Source organism: Cyrtonyx montezumae, unplaced genomic scaffold (genome assembly GCF_038088225.1).
Source record: "Cyrtonyx montezumae isolate F1298 unplaced genomic scaffold, pur_monq_1.0 scaffold_11, whole genome shotgun sequence".
Classification (NCBI taxonomy): Eukaryota; Metazoa; Chordata; class Aves; order Galliformes; family Odontophoridae; genus Cyrtonyx; species Cyrtonyx montezumae.
Window position 1 is genome coordinate 13,155,150 of NW_027071837.1, and position 19,058 is coordinate 13,174,207.

At 39.6% G+C, this 19,058-nt stretch overlaps 2 protein-coding genes across 3 annotated transcripts in view; one reads left to right on the forward strand and one right to left on the reverse strand.

Annotated features, from left to right (window-relative positions):
- Positions 1-5,072, forward strand: part of AMMECR1 (AMMECR nuclear protein 1) — an 89,788-nt gene extending 84,716 nt beyond the window's left edge. For both annotated transcript variants that reach the window (XM_065729633.1, XM_065729634.1), the window contains 2 exons: positions 1,506-1,602; positions 3,680-5,072. In XM_065729633.1, coding sequence (XP_065585705.1) covers positions 1,506-1,602; positions 3,680-3,794 — 212 coding nt within the window. In that variant the 3' untranslated portion in view covers positions 3,795-5,072. The remainder of the gene's footprint in view (positions 1-1,505; positions 1,603-3,679) is intronic.
- A 12,001-nt stretch (positions 5,073-17,073) lies between these two features.
- The window catches only part of TMEM164 (transmembrane protein 164), a 38,468-nt gene continuing 36,483 nt past the window's right edge, over positions 17,074-19,058 (reverse strand). Inside the window, exons 6-7 of the mRNA XM_065729635.1 lie at positions 18,196-18,296; positions 17,074-17,802 (exon numbers count right to left, since the gene is read on the reverse strand). Of these exons, the coding sequence (XP_065585707.1) occupies positions 17,596-17,802; positions 18,196-18,296 (308 nt within the window). The 3' untranslated portion in view covers positions 17,074-17,595. The remainder of the gene's footprint in view (positions 17,803-18,195; positions 18,297-19,058) is intronic.

Sequence of the window (19,058 nt, forward strand, 5' to 3'; positions counted from 1 at the left end):
GACTCAGTAAATTGTAGCTGTTCTGAAGCAAATCCTAACTACAGTGAAGCTGTAAGAAAGTAAATTGTGGAGGGGTGGTACAGTGCTGCTACCAAATTTCACTTTTATTTTTTGCCAAAAGTTGCTAATTTTCGCTTAATTGTTACCCTGTGATGTTTAGACATGCAAAAGCTCTGTTAATACACAGGCTGTCTGCAATAATGATCTTAACAGCCAATTTATTCCCAGGTTTGCAGTGGTAAAGCTTTTCCCATTAGGTATTTGCTTCTAGTATTTAATTCCTGCTATAAACAGCGGCTTCTGGGTTTTTGGATGGGTGGGAAAGGATTATTCTCATACTAAAGTCCAAAGTAAGGTTACTAATGTTCCCCTTTCAGCAGGAGGACCGACTTTGGTTTGTGGATCAAAAAGCCTATATAAACAGCAGCTTTTGTTGAACAGCTGCTTATTGAGCCAAGCTGCTGGGGCTTTCACTGCTCACTAAAATTTTTCTCTTTCAGGCTTAAAAGTGTGTCTCAGCTTTTTAAATTTTGCATTGCCACTTCTTCATTTTCCTTCTGGTATACTAAGTAATAAGAATGAAACCTTCATTAAGAGATAGTAGATAATTTTGTTTCGCAGTGGTCACTTAAAAGCTCAGATGTGTTCCAAGGCAGTTCTTTTCCTTTTTCAACCTAAGGTTGGCCAGTTACAAAAGGGCTCTTCTGCTAAGACGTTACAAACATTTTTTAGTCTTTTTTTAAATTCAGGAATTGGGGGAGGGGTTAAATTTCTCAATAGTTGTGGTAGATTATGCATTACAATCTGACTCTTAAAATTAGCCAATACTTGTTTTTTTCTTGTTTCTTTTTTCTGTTTTAAAAATGCAGTGTGACAAACTTAAGTCTATTTTTAGAAATATTGGGCTTTTTAAAACAACATGTGGGAGTTTTGAACAGCATGACTTTATTGACAACAGTAATGAATCTGGATTTTTGTTGTCACTTTTTTAACTAACCAATCTGCCACGTATCACAGATGTTCTGAAATCAGAAATATCACTCTTAACTTTACAGTGATATTTATGGAGAACACTAATGCCTGAAGTTCTCTCCACCCGTTCAGTTAATAGATCTTTTGAATTTTAGTTCATACAGAAATGAAGCTTTCCATGCTGCCAGAGCCATTTAGGATGTATGATTGGACTGTGATTAATGATCTGAATGACTCAGAAAATTACAATGTTGTCACTGTCAATTACCTGGATATAGTGGGTCTACTTTCAAAATATTTCAACCCCAAGATAAAAATGTGTTGTTGGTAGAGCAAGCTTTATGCCTGATGAAATGCTGCACAGCACCTTTCCCTCAGTTATCTCCTCACGCAGGAGAACGTCCCGTGTTTCATATAGAACTTCAGGAGAGCACTTGTGTTACCAACTTCAATACGTACCGTACTGTGTTTTTGCAACATCTCTTCCTACTGCTGTAATACTCATGAATTTTTACCACTGTGAAATTCAACAGGATGGGACCACATTCAAACCATAGATTCCTTATTGAGGAAAGGAGGCTACAAAGCTCCGATTACTAATGAATTCAGGAAAACCATAAAGCTAACCAGGTATGCATTGCAGGATACTCCAGATAAGTCCTGTTGGTTTGGTTTTAGTGTAATGTGTTCACTTCCTGGTAAGTGGTTGCTTCAGATGTTAACAGTAAGCCTTCCTGTATATATTATTAATAATTTTCTTTCTTTTCACAACAGGAGCACAGACTTCTGAGAATATCTGTGCTGTGTGTTAAACACAATAGGGATTACAGGCACTAAGCGAGGAAGAAAGGGCTGCTAAGTAGCTTGCTACATATATACCAGGGAGTTGGCATATTTTGTTTCGTAACTCTTGAGAAATCCTTGCAGCGTGTCAGCTCTGCAGTTTTACTGTTCGCTCATTGGCTGCAGTGGATCTCAAGGGGCTGTTATTAAGGGGGATTACTTGCCATTGTCACGTTGTATTTGAGCAGTTGGCACTCTTGTAGGGCTGCTGCTTTGGAGGCTGCTGTGCCCGGAGCTGGGCTTTTCCCTCCTGCAGTGCAGGGGCTTCCTCTCCTAACGGCGCTGGGCATGCAAACTGGGGAGCTGATGTGACAGGCGCATCAGGTGTTCTAGGAAGGAAGACATAAGTGCAGTGCTTTATTTTGTACTCAGACACTCTTATATTGTGTGCCAGTGGTAATACTCGTTTAATATAATGTGCTCATGAGGGCTCACTAGCAGGTTGGAGCCAGAATGTTTTAGAACTGGCCACAGATATTCCACCCATAAAATTGTACAGTGAAAGGTGAAAGAGCAGATGTCAATAGGAAGCCCTGTAAAACAACATAATTTCATAATCATGCAGTACAAAGTGACTGCTGAGCTCTAGCTATTTATTCCATGCTTTGAGAACTAAGGATTTATAAATTCAGCGTCATAAGGTATTGACTGATAACCCATTATGTTCCTTTTCTCTGTTTGGGGATAACAAACACTATGAATGCAGCTCATAAATTCAGTAGTTAGAAACCTTGATTGACACCGTTATGCTTCCTATCTTTTGTCAATTCGTAGGGACTCACAGCTATACAGAATTTGTTTTTAAAACATTGGGTATGTTGCCATCGCTTCTGTGTACTTATTTCTTTGGGAATTCTTTCCTCCTTCCTGTGACCAGCAGCCGTTCGAGGCAGTACATCGTTAAGCAGCGCTGTTGTATCAAGGAAATGTGGGCACTGTGGTGCACTGAAGCAGAAAGCTGCCAGCGTAAGGTGTTCTGCTCCGTCCGTCTGGCAGAGGCAGCACAAACAAATGCGTTTGCCACCTGAGTTGCTGCAGTTGGTAGCTCAACAGTAGTTTAAATTTCTGTGTTGGGTTGCGAGTACAAGCTGTTGAGGCGTGTGTTGTGCTTTTTCAGACCTAAAAGGGAAAAGAACAACCCGAGCAACTCCAGAAGAGCAATGCCATAAACAGGGGAGGTGGCAATTTTTTAAACCACTGTAGCTGGATTCACCAGCTCTCATCTGTAAGATCTGTTATGCAAGGTCTTTCTAAGTGACATTTGTGACAATGTGGAATAGTGTTATTTTTGAGTAGATTTCACAGTTTTATGGATGTAAATGTGGCAATATGTTCCTTGTTGTCAAACAATACCAATGCAGATTTATCTGAAGGATTTTTTTGGTGGGGAACCGGTTCTGCTTTAAGCTATGTATAGTTTCAAAGGGGTATAACTCAGTGTAATGTCGTTGGGTTTCTTTTAAAAGCAGAACACACTCAACATTACTTTTTAAAAACGGCCCCAGAATTGGTACTTCAGAGCTTCTCTCTTTGGTTATTTGTTAGAGGGTTGGCTGATCATTTCGAACACTCTCAGTAAGTCATCACAAGTTCAAATACCTTGAGTAAAGTAGTAGGCAACAATTTTTAATAGCTTTTTTAATAGTTAAGATATTTTTCATAAGCACTTATGTTGTGACTTGTCATGTGGTTCAAGAATACCCCCAGAAAACATGTCAGTTCTCTCCATGCCCTTGTGCAACTGAAGTTTGTCTTATACTTCGTACCAGAAGCACAGAGCTGTTCTCATCATTCAGTTACCATATTTTAGTGCTGCTCATAGCTGCCCCATTGATCTTGAATTTGCTTCTTTGCTCTTTTCTAGGTACCGTAGTGAGAAGATGACCATGAGCTACACAGAGTACCTTGCCCATCGTCAGCATCATCACTTCCAAAATGGCATTGGGCACCCCCTTCCACCGTACAACCATTATTCCTGACACTGAGCCGCATGACCAGTCACTGGACCTCTCTGCAGACCTCTTCCCAGGAGACCCTGCCCCTTCTTGGTCTAGCTATCTCTATTACTGTACCATTTTATGATGATAGTTTCCGTTGCCATTTTGAGGCTTCTCCGTAGTTGGGTAAGCTCACTGTGGCAACGGGAGGGAAAACTGCATTATTACAAAGATCCCATACTTTTTTATTGAATCACTGCAGATTTTTTTGCAGCATATATAGCCCTTGGGTTTTTTATGAAATTTTAAATTTCTACTTCATTAACATTGAATTATATCAGTCAAGACTTTCTGTGACTGTGGATGGAAGGAAGAGTTTAAGGATTACAGTTAGGGATTCTTTGCTCAGAAAAAAAAAAAGGCATTCATGGCTTTTTCATTAATAGTTCTGTCAGGGAATTAAACATATCAGATTCAGGTATTATAATAGACAATGAATTGCATTTTCTTAACCTTCTTAATAGTAGTCTGTGGTAGAATATTTCATAGACTTTCTTCTTCCCTTTGGGTTCTTCCATGAGCTCCTTTGCTCATCCATCCAGGTCTCTTGCCTGGTTGAGTAAGGACTTCATGGAGGAAAACAAAGGGAAGAAGAAACTATGAAATGTGGAAAAAGGAGCTGGCCACATGGGAGGAATATAGGAATGCTGTCAGGACCTGCAGGGATGCAGTGAGGAAGGCTAAGGCCCACTTGGAATTAAATCTGGTGAGGGAGGTTAAGGACAACAGGAAAAGTTAACAGTTTTTTTTTCAGTATGTCAGTAGCAAAAGGAAGACTAGGGAAAATGTGGGCCTGCTGCTTCAAGAGGTGGGTACCCTGGTAATGGGATGTTGAGAAGGTGGAGATGCTGAACACCTTCTTTACTTCAGTCTTTACTGATTAGACTGTCTCTCTGGAACCTCAGACCAAGGAGTTAAGAGTCTGAAGATAAGAAGACTTTCCCTTGGTCCAGGAGGATCTGGTCAGAGAATCACGTAGGTGAACTTGACTCAGCAAAACCAGTGAATCCCCATGGGATGCTCCCACAAGTGCTGAGGAAGCTGGCAGAAGTGATTGCCAAACCACTCTATCATCCTGGAGAATGGGAAAGGCACCTGAAGACTGGAGGATAGCCACTGTATCATTCCAGCCCTCATAAAGGACAAGGAGGAAGAGCTGGGGGGGGGACTGCAGGTCAGTCAGCATCACCTCTGTCCCTGGAAAGGCGATGGAAAAGTTTGTTCTGGATGTCATCACCAAGCAAGTGGAAGAAAAGAAGATTATCAGGAGTAGTCAGTGTGGATTCACCAAGAGGAAATCACACTTGACTAACTTGGTAGCCTTCCGTGTTCATTGCCAGCTGGGTAGATGGGAGGAGAGCAGTGGATGCTGCATACCTTGACTTCAACAAGGCTTTAGACAAGACTGTGCAGCCGTTCAACAGGACATGTACAGGTTGGTAAGCAGGGCAGAGAGGAACCTGATGAGCTTCAGCAAGAGCAAGTGTAGGGTCCTGCATCTGGGAAGGAATGACTGCGTGCACGAGCACAGGTTGGCGGCCAACCTGCTGGAGAGATGTTCTGCAGAGAAGAACCTGGGTACTGGCAATGAGCCAACAGTGCGTCCTTGTGGCTGAGAAGGCCAACATTAACCTGGGGTGCATTAAGAAGAGCATGGCCAGCAGGTTGAGGGAGGTGATCCACTCTGCTCTGCCCTGGTGAGGCCACATCTAGAGTACTGTATTCAGTTCTGGGCTCTCCAGTTCAAGAAAGGCAGAGAACATCTATAGAGAGTCCATGAGGGGCCTGGAGCATCTCCATATGATGAAACGCTGAGAGACCTGGGGCTGTTTAGTCTGGAGAAGAGAATGCTGAGAGAGGATCTCAGTACTATTTATAAAAACCTGAAGTCTGGGAGTCTAATGTATGACGCCAGGCTCCTTTCAGTAGTGTGCAGCAACAGGACAGGGGCAATGGGCAAAAACTGGAATGCAGGAAGTTCCATAACAAACATGAGGAAGTTTACTGTGAGAATAACAGCACTGTAACAGCCTGCCCAGAAAGATGGTGGAGTCTCAATTTCTGGAGATATTCAAGACCCACCTGGATGCCTTCTTGTGTGATCTGCTGTAGGGAACCCGCAAGAGATTGGACTCAGTGATGTTCAGAGGTTCCTTCTAGCCCCTACAGTTCTGTGACAGTATCTCACCCCTGCAGTAAAGATTTCATGTAGCTGTAAATGTAGGTCGCTCTGAATGTAATGCCTCCTATTTATTTCTATGGAAACTACAGTAGACACAGAGCACAGTGACACTACTTGATAAAGAAAATTCTCATCTAGAAAACACTACTTTTCAACAGTCACCACCATTAGCAGAGACTGCCCCTCTGCTCCATCTGTCGCACAGCAACAAAATGTAATGGAATATTGTCGGGAAGGTTCATCCTCTACTACCATCCCACCAACATCTGCCTCTGATGTCATGGGCCAACATCATAAAATAGGAGGCATTACTTTCAGAGCAGCCATTGTACGTGAACTTCAGCTCCAGCACAGCCAGAGTTTGAAGGCTCATACACAAAATACTTTTCTGGACATGGAGAAGCAATTAAACATAATGAGAGGTGAGGAGCGTGCTCAGAATCACGTGGTCTAATTGGACATAATCCAGTAGGATACCTTTGTCTCCCATTCTGCACTGGAAGCTGAGGGCAGCCCAGCCCTGTCATTTGCAATGAGACAATGCCTTTCTGATGATCTCAATTTAGAAGTTGCATTTGTTTTTAGAAACAGATTGGTGAGTAGCAGATGTCATATTAGGAAGAAAAATGGATTTAGATTTTAGTGCCTTTGACTATGACATGACTATACTTGCATATAAAATTCATAGAAAAGTATAGCAAATGCGCCAGACATTCTAGCAATCTCTGTTGAGTTCTCTGCTGCTCTGGCATCAGGTTTTTGGGGATTTTCTAAAGTGAGATATTTTTCATTTTCTTTTCTTTAGCTTATTTTAGAAATGAAAAATCCCTCTTTTGTTCTTGCTTGTGCTTTTGCATTTGTTGGGTTTTACCAAGTCATGGATAGTTGGGTAACTTGTTTAAAAAAAAAAAAAGATTGTGTTGTGGAAAAGCACAGGACAACTATGCCATAATTTCTATGTTTTCATCTATTGCAGGAATAGTAATTGAGAGCTCAAAGTATTTTCTAATAATTTGCATAATTCTCCACAAGGTAAGAGAAGGAAAACCGATGGGAACTTTTAACAACTGTAAAAATAGGATTTATGAAGTGGTACGTGTGGCATGGTTGCAAGGCGAGTACGTGCCAGGAGCTACCTCCTTGCTCATGTGCCTGCAGATCTCCCACTAATATCTGCTGTAGTTCAGTGCATGTCTTAGGGGGCTCCACATCCCATCTATTATGGAAAAGACCTTCCTAATATGGACGAGTCGACTATGGGAAGCAGAAATTCCAGAGACTTTGAATAATGAACGTTTTTAGAAGTACATATGTAACTCATATGGATAAATTAAGATTGAGTTATGTTGTTAAAGAGAACAAAAAACAAGACAAAAAATGTTCCAAAACACAGATACGGATAAATTATCCCTTATGTGAGGTTAGAACGCCACTTCATTTGAAGGAGGTTCTTGTAGAAGGTCTCTTGTATTCCTTCATCCACAGCATCCGATGTCCAAATATTTCCATTTTCAGTTGTGATGCCTTAATTTATAAGCAGAGGGCCTGAAATTTCAGGAGCCAAGAGGTGCCAGGCAGACGCTGCAAAAGCTATTAGATGTTTATACAGAGGCTATTTTGGATGATACTGTTGTCTTGTTTCTACTTGGGGGAGCGGTTTTAAATGGATTTGTTTTCAAGTGGAAACTGTGAACCGGTGGCTACCTGAGAGGTGTTTTGTTTTTGTTTTTTTCCTTGCCCTTATAGGGAAACTGAGCACAAACTGAATCATTCTGCTGCAAAAAAAAAAAAAGAAAGAAAGAAAAAAAAAAAGAAAAGAAAAAAGAAAGAAAAACAAAAAAACAACCAAACAAAACACAAATTCATCCAACCCCATCTTTATCTGTCATCTCGTTACAGCACGCTCACGCCGCTGGGTGAGCCCATCGTTAGAAGTTTTTTAAAAAGATCTATTATATATAAAAAATATATATGTATTGAAAGGTGCTAATCAACCTCAAGCAGGTCACGTGACTGGTCATGCGGATCTAAAATCATATCAGATTTTTAAAAAAAATCTTCGATATATGCAGATGTTATACAGAATTTCTTACCAGTGTAATAATAATATACTGATGAATAAACAATCCTGCGGGTTTTTAAGGACAAGGTCAGCAATACTCCCCACCATGGCTTGGGGGGGAAAAGGATAGTTTTGTCTCCTTTTTGTATACAGCATAATGCACAACGCATTTTTGTCTATCTATCTCCTAGTAGCTGTTGCTTACAAATAGAGTTAAAAGGGTGTTATACAAACTGTAAAGGTGTGCTTTTGACATGACTTAATGCCAGACCCTTCTGGACCAGAGTTTTGTATCACTAATTAAAAAGCTGTTACAAAGTCTGCGGTCAATCAGGTTGTATGGTATTTCTTTAGAAAAGATTGGAATAATCAGTTTATCTACAGTGTTTCCAGGGCACCTACCTCCTCAGCACGCGAGTGCTGAGAATACTGCGGATTGTTTCTGTGTAATTGTGGGGTTATTTGTACAAAATGTGCAGTTCACTGGGACAGAATAGGTCTGTTTGCCTACAGCGAATCGACAATTGCTTTCACAAATGCCATTCTCATAGTTACGTTTATTTCCCTTTCAGATATTTCACTGGATTTAGATGTGTTATTATTTTTTAATTTGGGGGTGCTTCGTAAGAAGTTAAGGTGCAACCAAGTACCTAATTTCACTTTTTTTTAAGTTGGAAAGCTGATTTTTGATAAGCACTAATCCATCTGCCTTATTCCTTGAATTGTTATTATTTTTAATTATTCTTTTGCTAAATATTTTTGAAGTCCCCCTTCTGTAAACCGAGACAGCAGATCCCCAGGCTGGCGCGACGCTGTTCGCCGTGCCTCAGGTGGCCTTCCTTCTGCCTGCACCGCTGTAGCACTGACCTGGCGCCATCTCAGCCCCGGCTGGTCACAGCAGGGGAGGGCACCCGAGAGCCCTGACCTCAGATACAATGCTAAGAGAGTCAAATCCATTTGCACACCCTGGCGTTTGTATACGGACCTCTTGTCTTCACATGTGCGGGTTTTTAAAATTGTCGTCTGGAGTAGGTTACATCTCTTGTGTGTGTTAGACCGAACCAAAGAAGCCTCCAGCCATGCCCAGATGCTGCTCCTAAAGCCTGCCTTCCAGTCCTTGCAAAAGCCCCGCAGGATTAAATGTGTTAATTTTTTTATTTTTGTACAGTTTCTAACTGATTTTTGCTAGTGATGTTAATTGAATTAAGTTTATTTGGGGAGTCTGAGTACCTCCTCCATTTAAATAAACTGGTGACTTTCCTTTTATGTTTAAAAAAAAAAAAAAAAGGAAAAAAAAAAAAGGAAACCCAAAGTGTGCCTCTAAGATTTAAAGGGTTTCTGGTTACATTTATTCTTAAGACCAGCAATGATTCTTTATATACAAAGATATGTTTTCCTCGTTTTTTATTACTGTTAAATAAAAAAAATAAAAACCTCTTTCTTTGCTCTGGACCCAGTAATTGTGCTGGTACATAAACGCACTGAGAAAACAAACTTTTGTTTGAAACTTTTGTAACAACTTATGACTGTTTTTGTATATCGAAGTTGATTCTTTTCAAAATATTTGGATCTAGTTTCTAAGTTATTTTAGTGTTTTATATGTTACAAAAAAAAAAAAAAAAAAAAACCTTTAAATTGCTCACCAGCATCTTGAGTTATCTAATGCAGTGGTGACACAGAGTGGGCTTGGAGCTGCCTGGAGTAGCTGACAAGGCCTCTCTTTTTCTTCCTTTCTTAGTAACTTGATTGATTACAAATTATATCACAGATTTCCTGAGCCCCCTTCCTTTATAACTAGATCCTTCTTCCTTCCACATTTAATTAATTGCTATTAGTGTGAAGAAACTGTTGAAATGGGCATTTTAATATAAGTATGGCTTACAAAGATAAAATGAGGAAAAAGAAAAAAAAATTATATAGAAGGTTATCTGTGGGTCTGTGAGATATGGCTGTGGAAAGATATTGTAGTAGTTTTAACACTATTGTTATTATCTTTTAAATCATTTACCCAATAAAATAAGGAAAAAGAATCACCATTTCTTTTTATGTTTCTCTGCTTAATCGTGTGGCTTTGTCGGTTGATTGCTTTTAATATTTTTTATTTATTTTAATTTAAGCATTCACAATTAATGTTGACTGGAAAAGCTAATGCTGCTTCAGGAACGGTTGCCATTTGGTTGTGCGTGCTGCACAAGGGGATGCTGAGGGAATTCCAGCATCAGCTCATGTCTAGTGTTGTGCTTTTTACATCAGACTCTGAATGTTGCATGATGTCCAGTAAATACAGATCTGTGTTCTGGATTGAGTTCCCTTTTCTCTGAAAAGTGAAATCAATTTCAACTGCTTAAAAATGTTGCAAAGCTGCTCACAATGCTGTAACCAGCACAGTGCCTGCACTGTTCCAGGAAAGGAGACCGGATCAGAGCAGCAAAATGTGCATCAGAGTGTTTTGATCTCACCTGGAATAATTTCAGTACTTTTTCATATTACTTTCTAGGTGTGATTTTATAGAATATTGAAGCTTGCTTTGCCGTGAGGGATTTTTCTGGCCTGACAGAGCCAGCTAATGTGCAGGCTGACACGTTGACCGCATTTCATGAAAAAAATGTAGTGCTGGGTTTTCACTGACTGCTGTGGGGCTCCTGTGAAGATTAAGGAAGAAGTCCTTTTCCCTTCTCCATCTGTGCTGATACCACAGGGATGTTTTATTTCAGATGGGGAAGGAGAGCGTTCCTGCAGAGCAACAGAGCCACAATCCATCTGATGGCAAAACACAGTACCCACGCATGTAAAAGTGACATGGAAAGCTGTTGCCAATGCCAGTGTCCAGTGCACTGCTAGAAAGGTGTGTTCTACAGGTCAAGTAAGTGTTAGTTAAAGGAATTTCTTTCCTCTCAAGGATAACCTCTACAGCAAAGCAAGGAATTTCTAATGTTGCTCTGGAATTCAGCTCTGAATGTGGAAATGTTTTTGCTTGTCTTTGACGAATGTGGTTTCAATAGGTTTCATATCTTTCTTTAGCTGATAATATTCTGAAATCAAGAATAGTAGCCTTTAGATGCTGGTAACTCTGAAGGGAAGATCTGCTTGAGTAAATAGCTTCTGTTGCTGGATTTGCATTATTTTACAGACTCAGTATCATTTGTCTGAAATGGGTAAAAGTCTTCCCAGGCCTCTTAGTCCAGCAGAATGCACCACTAGTTCCCTCCTGAAAGCCTCCTGCTCTCTCTACACCAGACAGGTGTGGGGTTATCACAGAATAAAAACCAAACTTAACAGTACCAAATATTAGGGATATTTCAAAGAGGGCAGGTTGGTTATTCTTCCATTCAGCATTATTGCAGTGTACTTAGATGTCCTTTTAATTACAGTCAGAGCTTTTCAGAAATGCAGTAATGATGGCAGTTGTTTGCCATCATCTACTTGTATGAGACTGGCCAGAACGCTCTGGTAAATTACAGAGTTTTGAGCTGAAAACTCTTGTACCTTTTCTGTCTTCCTCTCGAGTTGACAGAGTACAAAACTAAAAAAAGTTATCTACCAAATACGTAGCAAGAAACATGAAAGCAGAGTAAACAAGCACATCATAATGATATTTCCAGAGCTTTTTACATGAAGGACACGAACAGGATATTTGAATAGTGTCTAGAGGATTTGTGTCCTACAGTGAAGTAAACTCAGGCTTGGCTTGTATTGCTTGCCAGATAACTGGCATAGGCCATACTTAAACGCTTTAAAGTTCTAGAAACATTTGCTTGCAGAAAGCGCATCACGCGAGACAAACTCGATCTAGCAGTACAGGCAGCTTAAGACACAAGAAGCCAAATTCTTATTGATGTGCTGACCACCCCTCTATTATCAAGTCCTTCTATGAATCTAGCTGTTAATATGAACATTCCACTTCCACTGCTAATTTCAGCTTTCTTACCTACTTTCAGAAAACAATGAACAAGACAGATGCAGTGCTTAACGTGATTAGAACGACAACAAAATTACAATACCATTAAAATGCATTTATTTGTTTTAATTCAAAGGTTTAAGAACTATTTGCCCAGTGAGCTGGGCTTAGGGCACAGCAACCAAAAAATCAGACCAAAATACAAAAACAAGTACACAAGTTATCCCTTATTTGTAAATGTTATCTCATAACCAAGTTTTAGCACATTAAAAAGTTTACAAAATTCATAACATTCCTACAAATTGTTCAGAACTAACAGCATACATGGCAGTTGGGCTTCTCCACAACCAGCCTTGACATTGCCATTCCATTCTGTGCCTGGGTAGCACTAGAACAAGAGCATTGGCTAATGGGAACTGCAGGCTTTCAAAGACCACTATTGTGCTTCAGTCCAGTCTGAGCAGTTCCACTTCCCTGGCACAGATTGGTTGGTGAGAGCAGTGTGGGTATGCTTCCTGTTCTGCCTGCTGCATCCTCTGCAGCATTGAGATAATGACTCAGTAAATGCAGAAATAATTTAAAAAAAGTACAAAATTGACCCTGAAGAAAAACAACATTATTTAAAAAACATCTTGGTTTTAACTAAGTTACAATAAAGCTGCAAGACAAGTATACAGCAATATCACATGGAGCACAAGATCACAAGAATCAACGTATTTGTTATGTATCTTGTCACTAGAAACGAAAACATCAGCATTGATCCATCTGCCCATAGAAACCTTCCACCTTTTAACGGAGGGCTGATACATGCCCTCCTTTTAGCTTTTTTGAAGCTGCATTAACTATTAGGAATAACTTAATTCCTAAGGATCCGCCTCAAGTCAAACAATTTAAGGTGACAAGCGATAGGATGTGACAAAATGGCCTCAAGTTGCACCAGGAGAAGTTCACACTGAACATTAGGAAGAATTTCTGCACAAAAAGAGCAGTCAGGCGTTGTACTGGGCTGCCCAGGGAAGTGGTGCAGTCCCCATCGCCGCAGGTATTTCAGAGATGTGTGGATGTGGCACTGAGGGACATGGTAGCTGAGGTTAATGGTGGGACTTGATCTTGAAGGTCTTTTCCAGACTAAATGATGCTACGGTCCTATGACTTGCAAACAGCAAGAACATCAAAGTCTATGGTTGTCATTTAAGTATAGATGCACTGAAAGCAAATGCCTATGGTTTACACGCAAGAATTAGAATATAAAAGTAAAATGCAGTACTTGAACAGTTGCACACAGACATTTCTGAAAGGAACATACAATTAGGCTTTAGAAAATGTTACAAAATATACTGAAATATCAAAACCCTGATTGTGGCCAGAGACAGAGGGATAAATCTATAATGAGGTACTCCGTAGTTTTAAGGTATGCAAATGAATGACTTCTCACGTCTCCCAGCCTCAGCAAGGCAGCATCTGCTTAAGCACAAGTGAGCTTTGCTTATAAGCAGCACTTGTCAAGCCCTAAGATGCTGAATCAAAACCAAAGTACAGGTGTGCATTCAGAGTTTTGATTGATGTATATAATTATGATCAAGAGCTGTTAATTTCACCCTTCAGAAGAACCAGAATGCAAATCTCTATTTGATGCTTAAACAGAAGGAATTTAAAGAGATAGAACTCATACACTGCCTACAGTACCTGAATCCTTAAAAAAAATCCTATCACTGCATCTGTACTGGACAGCTAGAACCTTGGCACAATAATCTCAACATTCACAGGCTATCAGCAGATCTTATGGTGGGTGCAGAAATTTTAGCAGCTCATTTTTGTGCTTTAGAAGGCTACTTAGACAAGGTCTGCATAAAGAAACCAAACAATTCTACTATAGTTACTAGAGAATCATTTATGTGTATACCTGAAAGTAATCTAGACGGTCATTCACTAACAGAAAGAGTAAGCAGTTTCACTGCTCCTCGCTTCTTTTGTTTGAAGTGTCTGTGGTACTAAAGATTAGAGACACCTGTTCAAACATCTGCCTGCATCCATAATTCCTCCAAAGTCTAGACTTGAGCACCACACAACTTTTTCTGGTTCTGTGCATGACTTGCTAGTGGACAGCAAACCAATCCACTTTAGGGTGAGTTTCTATTACCTGCTCTAACACCTCTAAAATACAGGCTACTGTTCAAGGAAACAGTCTGCGTGGCTGTGTCATCTGCCTCCTGCTCTGCACTGTATCTACTCCTAGTATCTTCATAACTGTTAAGTACTGAGAAAAAAAAGATGTCCTGATGACAGAGGGCCAAGACTACCTTAATCATACACTGCACTGCTCCAACATAAAACATCACCAGACTCAGGCAACAGCTTAAAGCTACTTCAGCAATTGTGTCCGTAGTGCCACAGGAGAGAATGCCCATCAGCATTTATGAATAGCAACATGGTTTTGCTCTTTAATTTCCAGCATAAATAAGAAAAAAAATCTACCAGAAATTCATCTATATAGCATAACAATTCATATAATAAACCATTCGTGGAAAAGAAAACCTGCCAGGGAAGAGAATGGATATTCCCATGTGAAGGTTAAGTATTCTATTTTACTTTTCAAACCAATATCCTACACATTGAACAAGCTCTGTCATCTGCAAGACAACTGAAGAGTAAAATATGTGAATTTCCATGATGTTTCATAAGTTCATTCCCTTTCTGCTCCCTTCTGCCCTATTCTTCCCCATGTATGAAGCTTGTGTCTCAGGTGTGCTGACAACTTTCTGTGGAGCTACACCATAAAACAAACTGAAAGACTATGTTTAAAAAGTAATTATCAGGAGTTGGGGAGATCTGTGACCTAATCTACGTGTTCCTGCTCTGGCAGGGGGGCTGGACTAGATGATCTTTTGAGATCCCCTCCAATCCCTGACATTCTGTGATTCTGCGGACAATAGCTCATCCAACTTCATTGATGGTGTACAACCAGCAAAAGAAGCCAGTACAGCTTACCATCAGGAAGAGGGGAAGACTCAACTGCCCTTCCTCCTTCCCAGTGGTTCCACTCTTCTGCCAGTCATAAAATCCAGATGCTCATAAAATCCTTACTGAGTATAATAGCTGGTTTACTTCTCTTTTCTGAATTACTATATTCAACTAGGCATTTTAGCATCTTAAGTAAAAAAGTCCAACATGCACCAAAACCAGGAAGGTACGAAAAGAAAATATGAGTTTCCCTCGATTTTAAGTCAGAAGGACTTGCAAATTTTGCATTTTAAGAGAAGAGACTGCACTGAGCTTACTTAAATGTTTTTTGCTTCTGTAGTCTTAATTAACCCAAGGCGGTCAATGATGATAAATAGGAGCTGTTTCAGACTTGTTTGCAATGCTATGAAGCATATGACTAGACATAGGAAATGCTGTCTGTTTTTTTAAAGCAGGAAAGATTATTAAAAAAAAATAGTAAAATTAGGCAAATAATAATCTAATGTTTGCAAAATTTGGCAAGATCATCCTACTGTAATAACGTTGCTTTTCAACAAGACTAGATCAAACACAAGGCACTTTGCCAAGCCTTAATAAAAAATCAAGATACACTCAACAGTAACTGTGGGAAGGAAAGAACCACTGTACACATAGCTGTTCATAGGAGGTGAAAATTCATCTCAGCATCCATCAGCAACATCATGTATTTCATCAACTGCAAATGAAATACTGACTCTTGAATTAAGCATCACATCTGATTCTGATCAGCAGCTAAATAAGTAGTCTTACACAGATGAGTTCAGAGTTTCAATACCAATGCATTTTTTCTTTAGCTCACCCCTCCACAAATACACAACACATGCCCTGCTTTACAGAAGCAGTAGTGAGACGGCTCAATAAAATTAATTATGTACTTAAGCATTTGCAGGATGAGTAATTCACAGTCAACTCTATAAGCTGGTAGTTCTTACTATCAAGTGCTTACCTTTCTCAAACTGAACACTGTAGTAGTTCAGTCTGTGCAACTGGGACTAGCTTAGTAGTTCAGGTCAATCTCACATCTCAGTTTATAGTAAATAATAATAGAGGACGGCTGCTTTATAGACATGGAAGAAAGCCAGAAGCTAGTTTGCAAATTTGAGTGTAGCAGAAAGCACTTATGGGAGGTCTACTCAGAAAAAAAAAAAAATGAAGAAACAACCAAAACATGCAAATGAAAACATTTGAAGGAGTCATCTGTTCCCTCCCCAGTTTTTTGCTTATCTCGCAGGAGAAAAGTCAATCACTTGTCATTCTTATTTCTCTTGTTGAGGTATAAGTGACTGTACCTTAACATCAGAATATAACTTCAGGTGATCCATCCAGAGGAGGTATGACGGTTTTGTTTTTATCTAGTCACAGCTATGACAACACAATGCAAATGGCAACTAACAAACTAATGTTCTGTACAACAAAATTCCTGCAACCCTGAAATATAATAGGCTGCACAACAATGGATGCACAGTTAACTATCTGGAAGAACAAAGTAAAGCTGTCCAAGCATTCCCCCCTACAGTTTCTCCCCTGAACCAGTTTACTATTTATAACTCTCTCTACTTGCATCCTGTTCTATTCCAGCACTCATGTTGACAAGAACATCTAGTCATACTACTAAACTGGAACATTGCCTTTGCAGTAGAGGCCTCTGCTGATTTCACATTTCTTTTTATACTTGTGTTTTAAAAATCAGTATGAAGAATGTATTAGAGCTGTGGAGACAGAAAATAATTTCATTCTGTTTCCTCACCAACCACTCTACTAAGGATCAAGGTAGAACACAGAGGAGGAATGTTTAAAATGCTACTAAGTGAAAAAAGAAAACTGTTTACATTGTATGTTGCATCTCTACTCAGTCTCCAGTCTAAGCTAAGTGACAAAAGCATTTTGTTTAAAGGCAGGTCAGTATAGTTGATTAAATAACTGTTATAACTTACACATAACATGGGCTTTTTTTTTTTTAATAATTTCTGAACAGTGTTTTTCCACTCACTCAAAATCATCTCCAAAGTATCAAGATCTGATGGGACCTCACAAGACAGATATTTATCCTTAGCAGGCTAGAAAACAAAGTTATTGTTCCCCAGTATTTTCAACCAGCTCAAAGGAAACATGCTTTGCACTTATGATCAGGAGATCAGGTGTATGTTGTTCCACCACCACCATTCTGCAACATTTAAGTACTAAGAGCTAAGTCATGACCATGCATTTAAAGATTTGTTCTGTTCACATCAGTGGAGAACTGGAATTGAGTTTGATTTCTTATTCTGTGGTATAGCTGTACTAATGGAAAAACTGTACTTAGTGGAAAATAAGTCAAAATGAGGTAGCGCTGCCACTCTTTTTGCTGGAATGTAGATAGATGCTCACCTAATTTTAAAGGGTAGATTAGCAAGATTCTACACGAAATGTATAAAACAGGAACCTCTTCCAGAATAAGGCCACTAATGTTGCCACTGGCAGTAGGCAGTGAGAAACAGCAGTTGAAAGAAAAACCCTCAATTGATAACAGAGGTGTTTGTGAGGCCAAAAACTGCAGGGAGAAATATAATAAACACATTGTCTTCTCATCCCTCCTCTTTGTTTTCCAGTATGAATGTACGTGTCTCTGCTTCCTGTACATACTGCTCCGTGGGGAGACATTTCAGTCTATTTTCTTAGCTGGAAGTCTAAGCAAGTCCACACTACATTTAAAGATGGGGTCAGCACTGTAAAACAGTAAGATTACAAGCTTCCCATGAGTCATAGTCATGACAGTCTGATGTCCAGATGCCCAAATTCGATACCAGCGCCCATAAAAAGGATCTGAAATGGCTGGGCATAACATGTTGTTCAAATTCACTTCTGTAACCTAGGAAAGGGACAACAAGTTTATAAATTAACGTGATTTGTACTGCACTGATTCAGACACCAGAAATGATAATTTTAAAATTACCATGATAATCAGAGTTGCTGAATGAAGGACTGTCACCTAAACACAAGCAGGGCAGCTTTCAGAAGGAAAGCAGAAATGAATTCAGTTGTGTATTTAATAGATGGATTTATGCAGGTACATGGCTGACTTATGAAATGTTTTGCAATACTTGTGAGACATTAGATACAAGTGTCCATTAGAACATGCAATTAAAAAATCTGCACACAAGTAATCTTATCCACATCCATCTGGACAACTTGGCAAACTAGTCAGTGTGTTTACGTTCAGTGTACTTGCAAACTATCCATTTATTAACCTCTATTTACTTACCAGTCCCAGAATTTGCAAGATGCTAAAGTGATATACAAACATAAACCCAGTAGATAAAAGAGCCCACCAGAAATTGGAGAGTGGTTCTGGGGTGTAGATCCCTTGAAAAGAAAGGAATACATTAGTGTTCAGTTAGTATTCAGCTGAATTGCTGTGTCCATCAAACACTCATGAATAATCTTCTCTTTTCTCTGTGGATGCTAGGGCATCTGGCTTTAGCTGATAACGTACTGAATATCATTATAATAATTAATATTTGAGAGCTTTATTTCTTACCTGGAGCATCCAAGATAATTTCCTCCCCTCCTCCCAGTCCAGCATTAAAACGTATAATATATTACATCATTAAACATCCCTAATCTTCACAAAAAACAGTGATTTTTACCTTATTTTTCTTCTGGCGCAGAAGAAATCATTCTAAAATGCAACAATGGTATAAAACGAAGTCTTCAAAAAATCATGCTACTCATACTTGCTCAACACCTTACTCAACCATACTTACTCAACATACATACTCATACTTACTCAACACCTGCTTCTTATGAGGACTGTGAGTTAAGCAAGCACAAAACTAACCCAGGTAGTGGAAGGGTGCAATATTCATATTAACCTTTGCAAGCTATCAATTTGGCAATTACCAGGAAGATTTAAGAGACTTCAGCATATGCTGTACAAGTCTGCTAGACATCCAAATCTTACTACACATACCCTAGCTATGACAGTACTCAACGGACCAAAGCTGGTACAAGTGTGCTTATGTGTGGTATTTTACATAGATAAAGGAAATAAGTACTGTTATCTGCTTTTGCCACAACAACGTATGGTGGCGCATGCTGTCTCAGTTTTACAGACCCAGAGGACTG